The 19466-nt window shown below is 49.1% G+C and overlaps 4 protein-coding genes across 8 annotated transcripts; 2 read left to right on the top strand and 2 right to left on the bottom strand.

The window, feature by feature from the left end:
• Positions 1 to 358: 358 nt before the first annotated feature.
• LOC108029110 (KRR1 small subunit processome component homolog) lies at positions 359 to 1929 on the bottom strand. The gene has a single exon (XM_017101223.3). It carries the CDS (start codon positions 1474 to 1476, stop codon positions 439 to 441), a length of 1038 nt encoding a protein of 345 aa, XP_016956712.1. The 5' UTR covers positions 1477 to 1929; the 3' UTR covers positions 359 to 438.
• LOC108029109 (serine/threonine-protein phosphatase 1 regulatory subunit 10) lies at positions 1802 to 8442 on the top strand. 4 transcript variants are annotated; one of them, XM_017101221.3, is made up of 6 exons: positions 1802 to 1895; positions 2665 to 2871; positions 2943 to 3040; positions 3106 to 3380; positions 3508 to 4845; positions 6376 to 8442. In XM_017101221.3, exons 2-6 carry the CDS (start codon positions 2869 to 2871, stop codon positions 8070 to 8072), a joined length of 3411 nt encoding a protein of 1136 aa, XP_016956710.1. In that variant the 5' UTR covers positions 1802 to 1895; positions 2665 to 2868; the 3' UTR covers positions 8073 to 8442. The 4 variants fall into 4 exon arrangements, with proteins under 4 accessions (XP_016956710.1, XP_043949920.1, XP_016956711.1 ...); XM_044093985.2 differs by having other exon boundaries at positions 1823 to 1895; positions 2678 to 2871; XM_017101222.3 differs by lacking the exon at positions 1802 to 1895 and adding an exon at positions 1975 to 2596.
• Positions 8443 to 8897: 455 nt separating this feature from the next.
• LOC108029239 (peptidyl-prolyl cis-trans isomerase, rhodopsin-specific isozyme) lies at positions 8898 to 10287 on the top strand. Its single transcript, XM_017101434.3, has 2 exons — positions 8898 to 9465; positions 9971 to 10287. The coding sequence occupies exons 1-2, from the start codon at positions 8959 to 8961 to the stop codon at positions 10172 to 10174; spliced, it is 711 nt and encodes a 236-aa protein (XP_016956923.1). The 5' UTR covers positions 8898 to 8958; the 3' UTR covers positions 10175 to 10287.
• LOC108029238 (uncharacterized) lies at positions 10180 to 18088 on the bottom strand. Of its 2 annotated transcripts, XM_017101432.2 has the most exons (15): positions 17915 to 18088; positions 17727 to 17851; positions 17316 to 17526; positions 17130 to 17262; positions 16793 to 16929; positions 16096 to 16737; positions 15826 to 16027; positions 15384 to 15763; positions 14780 to 15333; positions 14393 to 14692; positions 13714 to 14325; positions 12501 to 13550; positions 11137 to 12107; positions 10406 to 10787; positions 10180 to 10348 (listed from the first exon to the last, which is right to left on the bottom strand). In XM_017101432.2, the coding sequence occupies exons 1-15, from the start codon at positions 18057 to 18059 to the stop codon at positions 10295 to 10297; spliced, it is 5898 nt and encodes a 1965-aa protein (XP_016956921.1). In that variant the 5' UTR covers positions 18060 to 18088; the 3' UTR covers positions 10180 to 10294. The 2 variants fall into 2 exon arrangements, with proteins under 2 accessions (XP_016956921.1, XP_050741156.1); XM_050885199.1 differs by lacking the exons at positions 17727 to 17851; positions 17915 to 18088 and having other exon boundaries at positions 17320 to 17415.
• Between the last annotated feature and the right edge of the window lie 1378 nt (positions 18089 to 19466).

Here is a 19466-nt window from a genome sequence, read left to right on the forward strand (position 1 = left end):
AAAGGAGACTTTTGGGAAAGTTTCAGCCCGATAGCTTTAAAACTGACTATTTTGTGTAGAAACGGACGGACAGACGGACATGGCTATATCGACTCGTCTAGTGATGCTGATCAAGAATATATATACTTTATGGGGATACTTTATCGGAAACGACTCCTTCAGAGTTTCAAACTTCTAACTGAAATCATTATACCCTCTGCAATAATTTAATATTTGCAAGACTCTTTAAAAAATAGTAGTGAAAGGAACAAAGGAAAATAAAGAACTATAAACCATCTTAAAAAAATGTTATCTACTTTTTCAAAACATTTGCTAAATCAGACTCTTGCCTTATAATTAATACTCTTTAAACAGCATCTCCGTTTTCAATTTCTATTTCCTCGCTCACATAATAGCTTTTATTGATAATCCTAAGGCTAATTAACACTACGAAAAGAATCAGCTCCGCGCCTTCTTGTTGGCCCTGATCAGCTTGGCCTTGAGCGCCTTCACGTCCACCTTGCTGGAGGAGGCGTCGTCCCGCTCCCTCTTCCGGCTCGAAGAGGCGGCCTCCTCCGTGGGCGGCACGAAGTCCTTGTTGCGGCGCTCGTCCTGCCGCTTGGCCGCCTCCTTCTGCTTCTCGGTGCGCTCCTGGTTGCGCTTGGCCTGCTTCTGCTCCTGGTTGAGGAAGTACTCTCCGCTGGCCAGCTGCTTGTCCACCTTGCTCTCCGGCTGGCTGGGCGGGAACGGAGTGTACTCCTTCTTCTGCTTCTTCACCTTCGGCTGCTTGCGCTTGCTGATGTTCTTGTTCTTGAACTTGGGCAGGAACCGGGACCAGTCCTCGCTGGCCAGGCGGGGGTCCTTCATCAGCTCGCGCTTGATCATCAGGGCCTTGATGTTGTATATGGGGTGCACGTTGTTCATGGTCTCCAGGACGATGTCCCGCACCTGCTGCAGGCCCTTGTACGGACCCAGGGCGGAGACGGTGTTCCCTTGGACCAGGACGTAGCAGTCGGTGAGCAGCTCGATGGACTTCAGGGTGGCTCCGTTGGGCCCGATCAGGCGCTGGCGCCGCTTCACGAACTTCTCCTTCTTGTGCACCAGGTTGCCGATCTTGATGATGTCGCAGCCAATGTCGTCCTGCAGCACCCGCTTGGCCTGCTCGAAGGGCACGCTGCGGGCCATCAGCTTGATCATGTCCCGCGCCTTGATGATGATGTAGGGGTCCCAGGTCTTGCGGCTGGTCCTCACCACCATGCTGCCCTCCATCAGGTCCAGCTCCGCCCTCAGGTGGTGCTCCGCCAGGCACTGCTCCACCAGGGGCCAGACCTCCTTGAGGTAGCGCTCCCGGTACTTGGGGAACAGCGTGGCGAACGAGCTCTCCTCCACCATGCCGTGCGGGTTGTCCTCCTGCTTGAAGGCCGGGATCTTCATGGCCCACGCATTGTCCACCGGCTCCGTGCTGGTATTGGTCTCCGCCGCTTCGTCGTCGCTCATTGTTTCGGTTTTTTGGGGGCGATTGCTCGGCAGGTAAAACTCTTCCACGCTTGTTTTGGCAGGGTTGCCAGATCGGCTGGTTGCTGAGCCAAACGCAGCTGGAACTCGGTATTTTCCAGGTTTAGTATTTTTTAGTGTAGTGTAACAGCGCTGTTAAGATGCATCGAAATAAAAGCGGCTGTTAGGTATCGATGCATCTTAACAGAGCTGTTAAAATCGCTGAGAGCGGCGGAAATAGAGGTGGGAAACAGCGATGTGGCCTTGCCAGACATCGAAGGGGCCTGCCAGACATCGACGCTCCTTTTCCAAGATTATCAGCCTCTGCCGCGAACGGTCACTCGATTTTACTTTTTCCAACGAAGCGCACGCAGGAATTTTCGGAGCAGCGAAATCGTCGCAAATAAAATACTTAACGAATTGTAAGGCCAAGTTGCACACTTTATAACTATTTTCTGGTAGGCTTACTAACGAACTCGACCGAGCGTCTGCGCTCCAGCCGCCGTGCCACGAACTTGGGGCGTGGACGTGAAGTAGTCGGCACGAAGCCAAGTAATAGCCCGAACAAAGAAAATCAATACCCGTGGCCGACGCAGTTGCTGTACAAACGCATTTCCCAGCGTTTCAGCTGCGGAAATAGGTGTAATTACGCATTGTGAAAAATTGTGAAAACCAAAATGGCGTCGTTTGTGTGCGTGGCAGGGCGCTGCCAGCCTGCCCGAAAAGAGGGAAACCGAGCAGCTTTCACTTTCCCTTCGTCTCAAAAGTCAATTTGGGTTTATTGAAAGGCAGACAGCAGACAGGCATTCGTGTGAAAACGCTCGAAACTCTCAAACGCAGGTTTTTAAAAATAATTTAAAATTGTAATTTTCGCCTTGGATTTCCGGAGAGTGGGCAGCGCTGCACCGCCCTATCGATTACCGATAGCACACACGTCCCCATTTTAAGTGAAAAAGAATCGCAGCGCAAACACGTTTCCCCGACCTTGCAAAAATAGGCGAAAATAAAGGCATTTCTGCGAGGGGATTATTGGTTTACTAACAGTTCACAATAAAAAGAAAGAATCTCGCCTTTTCTGGTGCCTGCGGTTGGAGTTTGACTGTCTTCGTTTCGGAAGTGAATTGTAGGGCCCCAGAGCACTTAGCTGCCCCTCGAAAATACGCTCTAAGACGGTGTTCTCTGTCATTCTAGATACTTTTGAAAGGTCGCAAAGGCGAATTCTGATGGAATTACGTAACCAGTGGAAATTCAGTATCCATTAAGTCACGCACACCAGCAAAGGCGTCGCTACGCGCACGCTCTGCACACACACACGCGGACGCGCGGGAGAGGGACGGCGATAGGCGGAGAGCGTTGCCAGACCGCGTCAAGCCCCCGCACGACAAACAAAGGAAAATGGTATGTTTTAAACGAAAATATCAAACGTCGCTCCTTAATCAAAGTGTTTTGTTTGAATCGCATTTTAACAGCCTCGCATAGTGCCCTTGCAACTGCTGAGGTGCCTGCGGGTGCTCCTGGACAACAACGGCGGCATTTTGAGTGCGGCCGAGGTGAAGCGCATTTCGGGGTAAGTTCACCACACGCCAAGGCGCCCCCTGCCGGCACTCGCTAACACCTGGCTTCTCCCCACAGCCTGATGGCCAAGTACTCGAAGAAACTCGTTTCGAAATGTGTGTATGTGCAAATACTGAAGTCCACAAAGACAGAGCTGCTGGGCGACTTCATGGCCGTGGGCGGTTGGTCGCTGGTCTACACCTGGCTGAACGACGCCATCCGGGCGATGAACTGGCCGCTGGTGCAGGAGATCCTGGAGCTGCTGCTCCTTTCGCCCGTGGACGTCAACCGGCTGAAGATTAACTCGGCGCCCATTCTGGTCAAGGGCCTGTGCAAGGACGGCGGCAATGAAGGTGAGTTTCGAGTCTCGGTCATTTCTTTTGCTGTTCACTCCTACCTAATCCTGTGGAATTTTGCTCCTTTTACACCGACTTCGTTGCCTGGGGATTACTAATTGCCTTTTTCGACCCCGTTTTCTAGGTGTACGCATTCTGGCCAAGCGTTTGGTGGAGCAGTGGCTGAAGATTGTGACTGAGAACACTAGCGTGATGGTCCAGCCTGCTGCGCCACAGAACGCAGCCCTTCCGGCGCCGGTCCCTGCCCTAGCTGCTGCAGCCGGTGCCGCAGCTCCGGTCTCGGACTCCGCCTCCTCTTCGGACAGCACGGACAGTGCCGGCGCACCCGTGACGTATACCATCACCTCGGCGGCCAACAACAGCAACTCCAACAGCATAACCATCAAGTGGAAGCCGGTGGTGGACAAGCCAGATGGCGATGACGACCAGACCGATTCCGCAGCAGCGCAAAAAACCAAGAGCGAAGAGGAGCAGCAGCAGGAAGACGCCACCCAAGCATTAGCCGATGTCAGTCTGGGGAAAAAGTCCAGTTTAGATGATAGTAGTTCAGCGGCTGAGGTTAAGGCCGGGGAGGACGTTGATAATAAGAAGCATAAGAGCGCCAAAAGCGACAAGAGTAAACGGTCCGAGAAGGAGCGCGAGAAGGATAGGAAAAAGGAGAGTTCCTCGAGTCACAGGTCCTCCTCTTCTAGCCATAAGTCGTCCTCTTCGTCGTCGTCGTCCTCTTCGAAGAGTAGTTCATCCAAGAGCTCCTCCTCCTCCTCTTCTTCCTCCTCTCATCGCAGTTCGAGCGATAAGCACCGCGATAAGGACAAGGCTCGCTCCAGTTCCGGTTCCTCCAGCTCGAGCAAGGACCGGGAGCGCAGCAGCGGTTCGTCCTCCTCTTCCTCGAATAAACACAAGTCCTCAAAGTCTTCCTCCTCCTCGTCGTCGTCGTCGAGCTCTGGTTCTAGTTCGTCCAAAGACCGCAAGGACAAGTCGTCGTCCTCGACTTCGTCAACGTCCTCGTCCTCTAAGCAGGAGAAGGACAAAGACAACAAGCTGATGCCTCCGCCAGCAGTGGCACCAGCCAACACTTCCCCATCTCCCACTGCTGCGGCTAAGGATGGCGAGGCACAGAAGCCCAGATCCATACCGATCATGTCCAGAAAGGCCTCCATTTCGATAGAGATACGCCGGGACACTGAAAAGACGGCCACCGTGAAGACGTACCAGTCCAAATTCCGGTCGCATGGCCTGACGGAGGAGGCACCGCCTCCGCCATCGCGCAAGGGTCTGAAGAAGCCCACATCGTCGACGGTTCCCGCCGCACCGGCTCTGTTGGCCATTCCGCCGCCACTGAAGCGAGCCTCGCCGCCGCCCAGGGACTCGACCACCGAGAAGAAGGCCAAGATCGACATGAACAACATCGCGGGACACGTGGAGCGGCCTGGAGCCGCCAAGCTGATTGCGCCCAAGAAGAGTAAGCATGCGACTTCGAGAAACCCTACTAATGCTCTCTCCTCTCTACTTTACTCCACAGCCCAGCAGACTTTGGTGGTTTTTGCTTTTGTGTTCGAACGGAGTCGAAGTATCGAGCTCCGCCGTATTATTTGTTGATCTCACTTCTCCCTCAAGGTGTTTAATTTTGCTTGGGGCGGGTCTTAAATTATAGTGCAGAACCGGGGTTTTCTTAGTGGCTACCTTGCATTTTATGTATAAATTGTTTCCGATTCGAGTGGTGATATGCCTGGATCGAGATTACATTGTAAATTACCCGAGCTTACCCCCGGATGACGACGGATGATGTCGAGCCCGGCGTCTTGGGCACTGCGCATGCGCTGGGACCGAAGACGAAGAGGAAGCCGGGGCGCAGACGATGCCGCCGACGCCGCAGCCGCCTGGTGTTAAGTATCCAAAACTGAAATCTTGAACGTATTTAGCTTAGCTATAAGGTATGTAGATTCACTTGGCCCGAACTGCCCACCTAAGACTTACAAATAAAAATACGGTTTCCTCTAGAAAAACACGATTTTTCTATTGAATAAAAAAGTGCATTGAGCGCAAAAGAACTAAAAACATTGACTTGAGCTGGCGGTTCTCGAAGTTTGGAAGGTGGATCACCGCCCCGCGGGCATGAGTCCCAGCTGCTTCGCTTTGGCCTCGATTCTGCTGTCGTGCGTCACCGAGGGTCGCCACAGTGGTTCCTCGTCAGACCGGGGAATCCCCCGTCTACCCACTCCTTGGTAGCCGTCATCCGGTGGATGCGTCACTTCGGCGGAGAGCGCCCAGTGAGCGTTATCTGATCGCGGTGTTTATGTTTCGTTCCTTTTAGAGATTAGTTTATAGTGAACTTTTTGTCTTTATCTATTAAATGAGTTTATTTAAAATGCCAAGAAACATTCACAACTTTTGAATAAAGAAGTTCCAGAACTTTCTACTGATTCCACTTCGCACTTGCATAGTTATGATAGCATCAAAGATTTTTAAAAGTTTGTCTTAGTTGATGCACTAAAAACACTTAAATTATTATTTTATTTTTTCAATAACATTTTTTTTTAAAATGTTATCTCAGTTTTAGAAAGAAAATAAAAATAAGAGAAGATAACTTAACCCAGTTTTCTAAGTTATTTAGTTGATACAACTGCTTTAATGAGTAACGAGATGGATTTAATAAAGTTATTCTATACAAACTTATCAAGCAAAACCGCACTTCTCAGAAAACGTCGTTTGATGTCAAACGAAAATTCCAAAATATAACAACCGCTTTCGTTCTAGGGTTCACTTAGCCTCGATGTTTACCTTAGTAAAGACCCCTATTAGTATAGCTATTTGGAATATTAAGTGGGTGGTTAGACTGATATTACTTTAAGCTCGATTTGATTACTTTCCCCAATTTCCAGCAAAAGCAAAAACCACCAACATGGGCGCCATTCAAGGAAGAGTATTGCAACCCCATATTAAACAAACCATTAACTAGAGCAATTACTTATGATTTCCTTACTCATTCCAGTTTCGACCCTGGTGGAGACCAATCTGTTCTCGGATGCTCTGGCCGCCTCCATCGAGCCCAAGAAGGTGGTGAAGCGCAAGCGCCCGGCGTCTGCAACGTCGCCCACGGACAAGGATGCACCGCTGGCTCCGCTCAAATTCTACCAGGACACGCTAGACGAGTCGAAGGGCGAGGAGAAGTCGGACGACAGCAGCAAGGAGAACGACGATGCTCGCTCCGCCTCACCCGGCAAGGACACAGATGCCGATGACGACGACATCCCTCTGAAGCGGGTCAAGGAGGACATCGAACAGAAGGTGCAAAAGGAGAAGGCTGCGGCCGGCGGAGAAGCCGGCGAAGCGGATATCGCCTCTGACAACGCCGAGGATGTGCCTGAGGAGCCGAAGAAACCCGGACCCGGCTGCGGACCTGATGGACCCCCTGGTGTCCTAATGCTCCACCGCCGCAAGGGTCCGAAAAAGAAGCTCACCTGGCAGCCGGAGGATAAACTCACCCAGATCCGGTACTTCGAGGTCGATCGATCGGAGCGTGTGAACGTGATGAAGCAGACCTTCCTGGAAATGAAGAACTTGGAGCGTTTCAGCGAGCGGGATGCGCTGACGATTGCTCGTCGAGGATTCGATGACACCATGGAGCCGCAAATGGAATGGCGCCCTCTGATCGAAGTCGACAACGTGCCCGATCACCCGAATGGAAATCTCTCCAAGCAGCGACAGGTGCAGACGGACAGGGAGGCTACCACGCTGAGAGCTCTGTACTTCTCGCCGGACATGATTCCCGACAGTCCCGCTGAGGCGGAACTGGAGCCGCATTTTGCCCATGACATTCCCGTAATACCCATGGACGATCTCACAGGGAATCCGGACGCTGTCAATGATTATAGTACCCTGGCTTGGCCAGAGCCCAAGGGATATGCACCCAGCCCAGGAGCCAGTAACGGCGGATCGGATATGGGTTTCAGCGACAACATGATGCCGGGCCTGGGTTCCGGGCCAAATGTGATGCAAAATCCCTTCGATCCCTTCATGGGACGCATGCAAGCTCCGGCAGGCATGCCGCCTGCACCCAATCTAATGCCCAACCAGGTGCCCAACGGACCGCCGCAAATCTGGCAGAATCAAATGGGACCGGGAATCGTTCCCCCAGGCGTACCGCCCATCATGAATGGTCCCGGTGGTCCTGGCATGGACATGGGCAACATGAACAACATGCCACCGCAGAATTTCATGGGCAACCAGTTTGGCAGTCCCGTGCCACCGTTCGGAAATGGTCCACCTGGATTCAACCAGTACCCGCCCATGATGATGAACGGCCCGGGACCTGGACCTCCGGGCATGGGACCCAACGGGCCCGTGATGGGACCCAACGGGCCCGTGATGGGACCCAATGGTCCCATGATGAACGGCCCACCCAATGGGCCCATGATGAACGGACCGCCCAACGGAATGGGACCGGGCCCCATGCAAAACGGCGGAGGACCGAGGAACAACAACAACAGAAACAAAAATAATGGCGGAGGCAACTGGCGCAGTGGTGGGAACAACTTCCAGGACAACTCCGGCGGCAACTGGCGGTCAGCAGGCTCTGGCCCCAACCGAGGAGGCGGTGGCAACACCGGCATCTGCAAGGCATTCATGCGGGGCCACTGCAACATGGGCAAGAACTGCAAGTACGTGCACCCGCAGAAGAAGCGGTAGGACTTGCCCGAATCTTCCGCGGAAGATTCAGCTGTATAGATCTCAGACGCACAAGGAGGAACTGACCCCGGAATCAAATCCCCACACGAAGACTGTAGCCAGGTTAGCCGCTGTTAGTTAGTAATCATAATGTGTATATATGTATTCAGTATATTTGTGTGTAGAGGCAGCGTATCCCTAAGTTATTTAGTCTAATATTTTGCCCCCACGAGGCAGCATATTGTTGCTGTGTGCTTATACTGCAGGCTCTATTCGAATTGTGTATGCCCCTTGCTAACTAATCCTAATTATTCAGATTATTCATACAGTTACGTATTTATAAGTTTACAATTATATAATTAAAGACCAAGTCATATGATGAAAAACCGGAGTTATGATTTTTTACCTTTAGTTCAGGAACCGTTTTGGGGAACCGAGTGATAGTACCCTGGCAGAAAGTGTTCTTACTTTTTTTCTTAAATTTTTATGAAATTTATACATATGAGCAAGAATTCCTATGCAAACATGGTACATTTTATCTGTCATCTATCAGTTTACTTTGTTTCATAGTTATACTAGTTTAAATACATTGACTAGTTTTTAAGACTAAATATTTAGGATTTCAATGTTAAATATCAAATTTTTTTTTAACGTTTTAAAAGCCTAAATTGTCTTTAAAGACGAGATACTCTCTGCCGGGTATAAAATCGATTTGCTTTCAGGGGGTATGCCATCATCGGACGGTGCTTGCACTTAACCTGGAACTTCTGGGGCTTCCGCTTCCAGGCCCGCGACCCAGAATTCACAATGTGCGCGTTCTCTAATTTCCACAAGCCGAGTCTTCGTTTCAGTTCTGTGTATTTCATCAGCGCGTTAGGACCGCCGGAGAACCCAAGACTGCCCGACCATGAAGCTCCTCGGTGTGATAGTCCTCTGCAGCTACCTTTTGGCCGTTGCCAGTGGCTTGAGCTTCACGGTGACGTCGCGGATCTACATGGATGTGAAGCACAACAAGAAGCCGGTGGGCAGGATCACCTTCGGCCTGTTCGGGAAGCTGGCTCCCAAGACGGTGGCCAACTTCCGGCACATTTGCCTGCGCGGCATCAACGGGACCAGCTACGTGGGATCGCGTTTCCATCGCGTGGTGGACCGCTTCCTCGTCCAAGGCGGCGACATCCTCAATGGCGATGGAACCGGCTCCATTAGCATCTACGGAGACTACTTCCCGGACGAGAACAAGGCCTTGGAAGTGGAGCACAACAGACCGGGCTACTTGGGCATGGCCAATCGCGGTCCGGATACCAACGGCTGCCAGTTCTATGTGACAACCGTGGGCGCCAAGTGGCTGGATGGGAAGCACACCGTGTTTGGCAAGGTGCTGGAGGGAATGGAAACCATCTACGCTATCGAGGACGTGAGTATATTTTGGAATGGAAATGGAAATTCTTTTTGGCTTTAATATTGAAAAAAGGCTCAAATATGTTTTTTATTTTTTAATTAAAAACTATTAAGTAATCCTATCCTATCCAAGAAAAAAATAAGGATTGAAGACTCATAAAATAGGGAAATCTTTACTCTTCTTTTTTGAGAAAATGTACACATTTGTAAAATTTTAGTATAAGAAGGTTAATCTTTTTTATGTGCTTTGGTTTAGGTTGGTTATTATGATTCATGAAGTCGTACTGAATTCAGTCGATGTACAAAACCAATTAATGTTCCATTTGACCCGTGCCAGAATGAATATTACATTCATAAACACAATAATATATAGTTTAAAATTATGTTAGTCGTTGGAATGGTTTGTGTACTTAGTTTAATAGGAGGGTCCTCTGTTCGATCGATATTCAAAGCCAAATAAAATTCCTACTTATCGCAATCAATGCAGTATGATACCATTTCTAATGATTATCCCCTATCAGGTGAAAACGGACACGGATGACTTCCCCCTGGAGCCAGTGGTGATCTCGAACTGCGGCGAAATCCCCACGGAGCAGTTCGAATTCTACCCGGACGACTTCAACATCCTCGGCTGGATCAAGGCGGCTGGCCTGCCCGTGACCAGCTCCTTCTGCGTGCTGCTCATCTTCCACTACTTTTTCCGCCAGCTCAATATGTATTGCTGAGGGCGTTCGCTTTTACCCAAAGTATAAGCTTTATTACTGCACATAAGACTAAGAGCCCACCCATCCACTCACTCCAAACGCAAAACCCACAATAAATGCATATAAAATTTCAAGATGCGCCTAGGAAACGATGACGCCTTTCAGTAGGACGGGAAGAGTCGGACCCATGTGCAACTGCGGACGTTAGGATGGAATGTAACTGATAAATCAGTCCTAAGCCCATGTACTCACATCGATGAACAGGTAGTCCTCCAGCAGCTGATCCTTCGCATAGAAGCGCGACTCTGGCTTAAAGAATCCGACCATCGTCACGTCCACTCCGGAGTAGTTGGACAGGCAGCCCGAGAAGATCTTGGCCAGGGTGAAGTGGTGCTTGTGGTCCGGATAAACGGAGGGATTCAGGCTGTTGTAGTACTCCTCGATCAGACGCCGGTCCTTTGGCGCCAGGTCTCGCTGGTGCTTCACCATCTTGTCCAGGTCAAAAGAGTGGGCGTGCTTCAGCTTGGGATCCTGCTCCGCGTCCAGCAGGCGCTCAAGCATATTTCTGTACTTCTCCTTGAAGTACTCCAGTGCCGTGCACTTCTCAGCCCAGAAGGAGAACTTTTTATCAGCACTAAAGGATAGGTTTATACATATGTACTTAAATTACCTATTTTTCACTTGCTTTTAAACAATATACTCTTTTAAATAAGTCAGTAAAATTTTAAATGTAGCTTTCCTAAATAAATATTTAAATTAGATTATTTATTTATTAGATAAATAAATAATAAATTATAAAAGGGTAAGTATAGAAGGAGATAAAAATCAAGAACCAAAACTAGAGTATGGAAACAATTTATGGGTAAGAACTTAAGAAAGATAAAGTTAATAAATATACTTATGTAATATCTAACTTTTTTTAAACTTAATAGATTTTGTAAAGTTTACTGCTTTATGTTGCACTTATCCGATGCAATACTTACTGCCTGGCATCCGTGACGTTAAAGTCCACATATAGGCCCGGAATCCTGACTGCCGTACGTGCCGCTGCGATGAGTTTGCCGGGTCCGAAGAAGTGCAGCTTCAGCTGGAACCTTCGCACCGTGTTCCTGCTCAGGGAACCCAAGTCCAGGACGTAGCCGTGCTGCTCGCAGGGAATGGGTTGAATTGTGAAGTGCTTCACCATCGCCGGCTGCATGAGTCCCGGAGCTTTGTGCATCTTCTGGTAGGTGAGGTAGACCTGCTGATGCAACGCATACAGCTCGGGTTTCAGGCGGAGCCGCTTTAAGTACCTCTCCGCCAGGATCAGTTGTCTCAGGACAGTGGCATGCGGCAGTTCCTGGTTGTTATTCACCATCACGTAGGTGTGCACCATGCGGAAGAGTTGCAGGTCGTGGAGGTCCTTTCGGCCGGAGGACATTTCAGAACCGCTGGAGGACAGCATGGAAAAGTCCTCGCTTACGGAGACTTTGTCCTCCACTTGGTTCTCCTCCTCACCTGCTGCAGGTTTGGGCTCTTCATCCACCTCTGTGATGGAACGGAAGATCTCGTAGTGGTAAATCCTCTGCAGCATTCGGTACTCCTCCTCCACCTCCAGAGGATCCAAAGGAGTCATGGGCAGCGGGGATGCCATCTCCAGCATGGGCATCACGCCCTGGCCCCGCAGCCAAAAGTAGTTGGAGTCGCTGTTGTTGACCATCGCTCCGAAGGAGTGCTTGAAACTCTCGCTGAATCCGAGGATGCCCTTCACCCGGATCTGATCCGCTCCAAGTGGCCCCAGGCTCAGCATATCGCTGGTCGTCATCTTGCAGTAGCCATCCACCAGGCGCTTCTCGTGTGGGGGCTCCTTGGACGCCTTAGGAGGCGGGGTCTTCATCTCGACGACAACCAACTGGAGCGGATACTTGGTCAAGTTGGTGACACGCACCGTCGTATCGAAGGACTCGTACCAGGGCTAAAATAAATTTAGATATGGTATAATAGATAAGATTATTCAAAAAACGTAGAAATATTTGGAATTGTAATATTTGGATTATAGCAAACCAACATTTAAAGATCGTAATATAACTTTATAGTCATATCAAATATTTACTGTTTTGTATTGTAGTTCAATGTTTAGATGATAATTAATTTTTTACTTCCCTAAATTTTACTGAAGAATAATTTTTATAATTACAAGATATTTAACCATGTATCCTTTAATAAAAATAAACTGTTTCTGTTCTTCTAAAGATTTGCTCTGAATAAACTAGCGAGGAAAAAAAGGATTATTTTAATAGCTTTGGTTTTATGATCTTAATAGTTGATAATTTCTTGTTAGTCCGACTCATACCCCTCATATACTCACCTTGACACCCATGTAGATGCTGTCCTTGTGGAACTTGATCTTCTGCGGCAGATTGACCAGCGTGACGGTGAACCGCTGGCTCCGTCCACCCAGGAGGGTCAACTCGAAGACGGACCGCATCTCGTGGCTCCGCCGGATGTGCGGCAGGTAGAGCTTGCACTCCAGATCCGCGTCCTCCACGATGCCCCGCTTCTCGTAGAAGTAGATGTAGCGACTGGCGAAGCAGTACTCGGAGGAGGGCTCGGACCACTGGTCGCTGGAGTCGAGGTGCAGGCGGTTGAGGATGTCCGAGATGGTTTCCCGCACCACGCTCGACGAGCTCTGATCCCTGTCCTCCTCATCCTCGGGGGGATCCTTGGGCGGGAAGAGCAATGGCCGGTGCCTCAGATCCATTTCGTTGATAACCTCATCCAGAATCTCCAGAATGAAATCGCCATTCTCCTCGAAACGACGAAACTGGCAGCGGCACTCTTGATACCTCTTGGTCATATTCGGCTGGTCCTCGCAGCTGAAGTCGTACTCCAGCATGCGCAGAATCTCGGACAGGATGTCCGCAGCAATGCCATCCGGGTCATCCTCGTCGCCAATGAAGACCTCAGTGGTCCCCAGTCGCCTCCACTTGAACTCGGCTGGCATGCAGCCCTGGTTGACCAGGTTGATGCTGCTATCGTACGGCTTGCCGCGGTCGAAGAGAACCAGTTCGGGCTGCAGGATCACCACATCAGGCACCATTACTGCCACCCGGAGGGGCAAGGACTTCAGTTGCCTGCCCATCGCCATCACATTGATTCGTCCCTCGATGTGGCGACAGAGTAGTGGTTTCAGAGCTCCTCTGTTGAGGATCACAAAGATCTCCTTTCGCTCTGCGCCACCTAAACTGATCCGAATCTCTTTTTCGTAGGTGTGCTCGTAGAACTCCTTGATCCTGAAGGGACCCGTCACCTGGAGCGAAACCTCGTGGATGGGCGGCGAACAGGGATTCACCAGCAGTGGCGTCTCCACATAGGATCGCTCTTTAAGGGGTTCACAGCTCTTGTAGTTAATGTTTAGCTGTAAGAATATAGTTATTTATAGATATATTTTAAAATAGATTCAAGAAGTTGTGAATGGAGGATGACTTCAGTCTCCGCTAGAATTAATATAGTTTATAATTTAAGAAAATTAATAAATATTTATGTACCCGTTAAATAATATTTTAATTGAATTGACTTACCTGCTTGGGGATCCAGATCAGCTGGCAGTCCACGAACTCCGCAGAGGCCCTGATCCTTATGATGTGCTTGCGCTGCGGGTACTTCTGGTCGATGACCTGCAGCAGGAAGTCACCGGTGGCGTAACCCTCCACATAGGAGCTGGCCATGATCTCCAGCTGACTTTCGTAACTGGGCGACATGTAGAGGTTCTTCGGCTCCATGTCGAAGCGGGAGGTCAAGGCGTTGGTGGCGCAGCCCGACGTGACATTGGCCCCCGGTCCATAGGTATTCAACCGGATGATGAGGATGCGGTAGGCACGCCGGCCCTTGTTGATCACCCGGATGGGAAAGCGGTGCTGGTAGAAGCCCTCTTGGAACTGCTCCTTGGTGTCGGTGTATAGCAATCCGGCATCGAAACCTTTCCGGATATCGGGCTCAAAGTACAGCGGCACCCCTTCAACCAGAAAGGTGATCGGGATCATCATCACATTGTCGAACTGCAGGTCGATATACAGGGTATTCTGGTACAGATCGGGGTCCGTAAACAGCGACACCAGGGTGGTGTACATGCTCTGACCAGTGGACGCCAGGGCTCCGCCCCTCGATGTCAGATACTGGTATTCTATATCTTTCTAAAGGGAAGATTGAAAAGGAAGCAAGAAATAGGAATAGGTACATGTAATAGGTATATGTTCTTACCAATCTCATGCTGAGCTTTGTGTGCGTGGGCGTATAGTTGTCGATATAGAAGTGCACCACGCTCTTTTCGTAGACCTGCAGACGCTGGTGAACATACATCGGCGAAACCCTGATCTCCGTGGGCAGAACGTTGGCGAACAGATGGAAGGCGTATGGGCGATTGGCGCCCACGATCTTCACCAGACCCGACAGTCGGGTGCTCCCCAGGGATCGGAAGGTCACCGCGCACTTCGCAGTTATCTCCGATCCGCCGTCGATGAAGAATTTCCAGGTGCCATCACGAAAGGTCATATCGGTGGGCTGTTTTGGAAGTTAGAGAGGCTATGTGTAATCCGGCTCGAAGGTCCAAAATGAATTGTTATATTTTTCCGCTTTTTGAGTACTCACAATGACGTCGTAGTGAAGGAAGGCGCCTATAATGGAGCGGTTGGAGAAGGTCATCTCAAAGTTGTAGTCCTCGCCGGCGTAAATGGTGCGGTGAGAGAGGTCCACCAAGTTGGACCATAAGATCTCGGGGACCACGCAGTTGTACTCAAACCACAGCTTCGAGCAGAGAAACTCCGACTTGATAAGCGTTTTCATAATAGGGTGATCGTCGCTGGAGTCCCCAGAAGTAGCCACGGCGGGACAGATCCGCACGGACAGGGATCTATGAAAGTAGCCCACCTTGTTGGGTATCAAAAGGATGGTGATGCTACGTCCCGTGTTGGGACGAAGATAAATAATCTCGTTGTCACAGAACACTTCTCGTGGATCGCTGGGCAGAGCGTTCCAGTCCATGAATATGTAGTTGTTGTGCTTGGTGAACACGGAGAAGTACTTTGTGGTGAGCAGACCCATTAGAGCCTCTTGAATAACTCGACGATCCGTCTCCGACTTGTCGAAGATCTTCTGCTTCTTCAGGTTGGTCAGCAGATGGGCGGCCATCTGCGGAATGGGTTCTATAAGAGGAGTAGGAAGAGTACTGTGTCGTTCCAATCCTATGGCTCACCCATCACTTCCTCTTCGAACTCCAAGCTGTAGACGGACTCGCTCTCCTTGACAGACTTTATTGATAAAATTTCCGACTCGGTGGTTGTCAGGCGGATTTCCCTATGCTCCTCCGGCTCCTGGTTCTGCAGGTCCTCGTGCACCTGCTGCAGGTGCCGTATGGGATCCCTCACTGTGATGGGCAACATCTCCGTGGAGCTGCGTATATTCAGTACCAGCGGTGTTTCCTCACCATCGTCGGTGGGTTTCACCTGGAGCGTGATGGGCACAGCCAGGGGATTCATCAGCAGCATGTACCGCTTCTGGGGCACGGCAATCGGAATGCTCCCGAACTCCACCAGTTGCGGAAAGGTGCGCAGCTGCACCGGCTGTCCTGTGCCCCTGGAGACGATCAGTGTTTTTAGAGCTTGGAGTTATTGGAGGGCACTGATCCGGCTACTTACTTGATCAATATTTTGTAGTGGGCCCCATTCTCCACCTTGAAGCGCACCGTGTTCTGGAACCGGGAGGGAAACAAGGAGTAGAAGGATATGTTGAAGATGCCACGTGTGCAGGGCTCCAGCAGGAAGCCTTCTGCAGGGGTCACGCGAATTCCGCAAACTTCCGGTTCGGAGCAATCCTTATAGACCACTTTGGCAGGCACGTCTATGTTATGAACGGTGTAAGTTTTGATATCATAATATAGTAAGAATACAAATAATAAACATTCTTACCATCAACATTGAGAACTTTGATCTGGGCGCAGTGCTCTTCGCCCAGGTAGATCTTCCGGAAGTCAATCACCTTCGGATGGAACTCCATGTCGATGCCGCCGATTAAGCCAGAGAGGATCACGTTGTGCGACTCTATGCACTCCTCGGCGTCGCTGAAACAAAAAGTGATCTTGGTGCGCTGGAAGTACGGCGGCTCTACCTCGTCCGGAAACGGGTTGTCGGCATCATAGCTCGGCCGGAAGGCCAACTTGATCTCCGTCGAAGCCCCCGCCGAGATCCTGCTTGGCACGGCGAAGTCAAAGTGCTTGAGCGCCTCCACATCAATCTGGACATTCTGCACACTCGTGCGCTCCTCAAAGTCGTAGAGCAGTACGCTGTGCATGCTGACGGCATCTTCGATCATTTTGTTGGAGATCCTCTCCTCCCCGTCGAAGCTATTGCTTTCCTTCTCCTTCGCCGCTGCAGCCGGCTCCGAGTAAAACTGGCCAGAGACCTGCACCTCGTGGGGAGTCTCGTTGCACACGGTCACCGAGCGCGTTTCCTCACGCGAAAACTTGGTCATCCCAAAGACCACACTTCCCATGTTAAGGTGGACCGACATCGACTTGGGCGTGAACGCAAACATTACCGGCTTGGGAGGCACTACGGATGGTTGAGGTGTCACTACTTACGTGTTTGTTATGAGGCAGATACTTACACACTCCAAACTTGACGTTGAAAAAGCCCCTGTAGACGTTCAGCTTCTTTGGCTGGATGACTAGCAAAAGCCTTGCATAATCCTTCGGCGGAAGAATATCCTTATTGTTGTCAGTGATCTCCAGTCCCCGATTGGTACTGCAAAAGGAGTGGTATAAATTACTTTTAAAACTAAGTTAATATGAACCTTTTGTGAAACCAAGGAAGCAATATTGCAAACACTTTTAAGGAAAGAATTGCAATACTGATCCTTCGAGCCGGATATGAATTAGTCCGTTAAAACAATGCCAATGGTGTTTAATTATCAATATATATCACAGCTCTAGAGTTTATCTTACTTTCTGTAACGCACTCGAACCCGATCTTTGGTGGGGTTGTAGATGATCATCTCGTAGTGCGTCTTGTTGCCGGGCACACAGCTGGGGAAGGTGATGGTGTCGCTGATCGAGGGATACTTCAGCTTGTCCAGAACTGCAGGGAACAATCATAAGAACAATGGCCTAAGTCTGATCGGAAGCGTATACCAACTATGGGCACTTGGAAGATGATGTTTGGGTGAAAGCACTCAACCAGGATGTGGCGTCGGCGGTTGATATCTCTTTTGGAAGTCGCTCGGATCCAGATCTTTACCTCCAGCGACTCATCGGTGTCCAAGTAGCGATGTAGGTCCAGTTCCGGTATGGAAATCGACGTATCCTCAGGACTATCGCTGGTTATGTTAAGCAAGCGGGGGTACTGCGAAAAAAGTTAAAAATATTAATAAACTTAAAAATATATATTTTTATGTAGTCACAAGATCTTAAACAATTTTCTAAATATAACCCAATCTTTATGTTTTAAGTTTATATTTCACCATTTACATATAATTTTTGTATGATCAAATTACAAATTCCTATATATATATAAATTATAATTTAAATTTATTGCGAACTTACAAGTCCGGTGTTTTTTATGTTCAGCGACAGCCCGTACGTGTTGTTGACCTTAAAGCCCTTGTGGTGGATCATCATTCGCGGCGTGATGTGCAGCGAGTCCACCATGTTCGAGTACTCACTGTAGTCTGCAGGGGCGAGATAGGAGGCAACTCAAATACCCTGCCTTAGAAAATACCCTGTAATCTTACACTCCTTGGCGATGCAACATTGAAATTGGCGCCTCAATTTGCTACTGCGTGTTGGCGGTTTTAAGACCCGATCCTTCGAGTTTTTTCTAATCTTGGCCTCTGTTCCCGAGGGCAATCTCGTGGAATTCATCTCCGATTGAGACATTCTGGCTTGTGTTCCCTAAATTCTGAAAGCTAAATAAAATATAGTTCACAAATTCAGTTGAACTTGATAGAAATTCAAAAGCCGGTGCCCACCACAGTCGGTGTACGATGTTTTTCGAGCAGGGTGGCAACATTTCGGGTCATACTCACCACAGTGGCGGTTTTATATTTGAATATCTGAGAGGTTCTCTTTCTAATTAAGTAGAAGTGTGGTTTGCCTTCAGTACATTGTGTTTCGTCTGTGCATTGTTTTATATTTGTATATTATATCTACCTCCCAATCAGTGGTCCCTTTCTTTTAGTTGCTTCCAGGAGCCCTTGTTTTGGTAAAACAATTTCAATTTGGCAAAGGCCAACGCAGCAGGAGCACCACAAAATGTCGAACGTGTTGCAGCCTCTTCTTTTTGCTTGACCTCAACCACAGTTTCGTCGAAAACCCATGTACACAGGGAATACACAGGAATTAAAATGCTAGAAAAATTCAAGGAAATTAAGTAACCTAAAATAAACATTTTAATATTATTATTTTTATGAACGAATGATGTATTATTATGGTATGACATTAACTCCCAATTGATAAAGATATCATTTTCATTGATTGCCCAACAAAACTTTAATCTCATACTTTTTAAGGTATAGGATCTCTGTTTTAAACTATTTATTTCTGTGTGGAAATCTATTGAATAATTTTTTCGTACAGTGTGTGGCCGAAGCAATCCCAACCGCAGAAGCTGCCAATGCACAACAAAGTCCGGCTGCTTGCCTTATTTATTTGCTGGCTGGTTCGAGGGCTCCTACTCCTGCTCCCGTCCCTCCCAAAATTCTGCACTTGGCAAAAGGACATTTCGTCCTTTTGTGCAAAATTAATGATATGGGCGAGTGTAGGAAAGGGCATTTGTGCGGTTGCGATGGCCTCGGCCATCCTATTGCCATTTTTATTGTCAACGGGGCCGCCCCGAAACTTGAGATAAAAATTTGCCGGAAAGCCAAGCGACCGCAAAACCGTACAAAGAAAATTGAAAGAAGGTCCTGTGGATGTGGCTGTGGCTGTGGACGTGAACGTGGAATGTGGAATTTGCATGTGAGTTGCTCTGCATCCTGTCCAATCCTCTTGGCCATTGTTTGCTGGCCCAGCCCACTTGTGTTATCGCCGGCAAAGCGCTTATAAATCACGGCACTTCACATGCAAGCGTCCACGGACCTCGGACTTCGGACGGGGTCCTTGGACACACAGAAGATAACACATGGCCAGCTGGATGGCCGAAAATTGCAGCATCCTTCAGTGGATTGGCAGGTCCGGCACCGGAAAAAAAAATATGTAGCTACGTTTTATATATTTACATTGGCACTCGTACTATTTCAACAATTATTTAATGTTAACTTGAAAGTGAGCAAGAAAATTTGGATG

This window comes from Drosophila biarmipes, chromosome 2L (assembly GCF_025231255.1).
Source record: "Drosophila biarmipes strain raj3 chromosome 2L, RU_DBia_V1.1, whole genome shotgun sequence".
In the NCBI taxonomy this organism is placed as follows: Eukaryota; Metazoa; Arthropoda; class Insecta; order Diptera; family Drosophilidae; genus Drosophila; species Drosophila biarmipes.

Excerpts from the sequence above, each read along its gene's own strand:
- LOC108029109 (XM_017101221.3), top strand. Across the intron at positions 3,041-3,105 it reads GAGGTGAAGCGCATTTCGGG|CCTGATGGCCAAGTACTCGA; the intron begins GTAAGTTCACCA and ends TTCTCCCCACAG. Across the intron at positions 3,381-3,507 it reads CAAGGACGGCGGCAATGAAG|GTGTACGCATTCTGGCCAAG; the intron begins GTGAGTTTCGAG and ends CCCGTTTTCTAG.
- LOC108029238 (XM_017101432.2), bottom strand. The coding sequence starts at position 18,059 with ATGTCTCAATCGGAGATGAATTCCACGAGATTGCCCTCGGGAACAGAG. Across the intron at positions 17,852-17,914 it reads ATGTTGCATCGCCAAGGAGT|ACTACAGTGAGTACTCGAAC; the intron begins GTAAGATTACAG and ends TCGCCCCTGCAG. Across the intron at positions 13,551-13,713 it reads TGATCTGGATCCCCAAGCAG|CTAAACATTAACTACAAGAG; the intron begins GTAAGTCAATTC and ends ATATTCTTACAG.
- LOC108029110 (XM_017101223.3), bottom strand. The coding sequence starts at position 1,476 with ATGAGCGACGACGAAGCGGCGGAGACCAATACCAGCACGGAGCCGGTG.
- LOC108029239 (XM_017101434.3), top strand. The coding sequence starts at position 8,959 with ATGAAGCTCCTCGGTGTGATAGTCCTCTGCAGCTACCTTTTGGCCGTT. Across the intron at positions 9,466-9,970 it reads CCATCTACGCTATCGAGGAC|GTGAAAACGGACACGGATGA; the intron begins GTGAGTATATTT and ends ATCCCCTATCAG.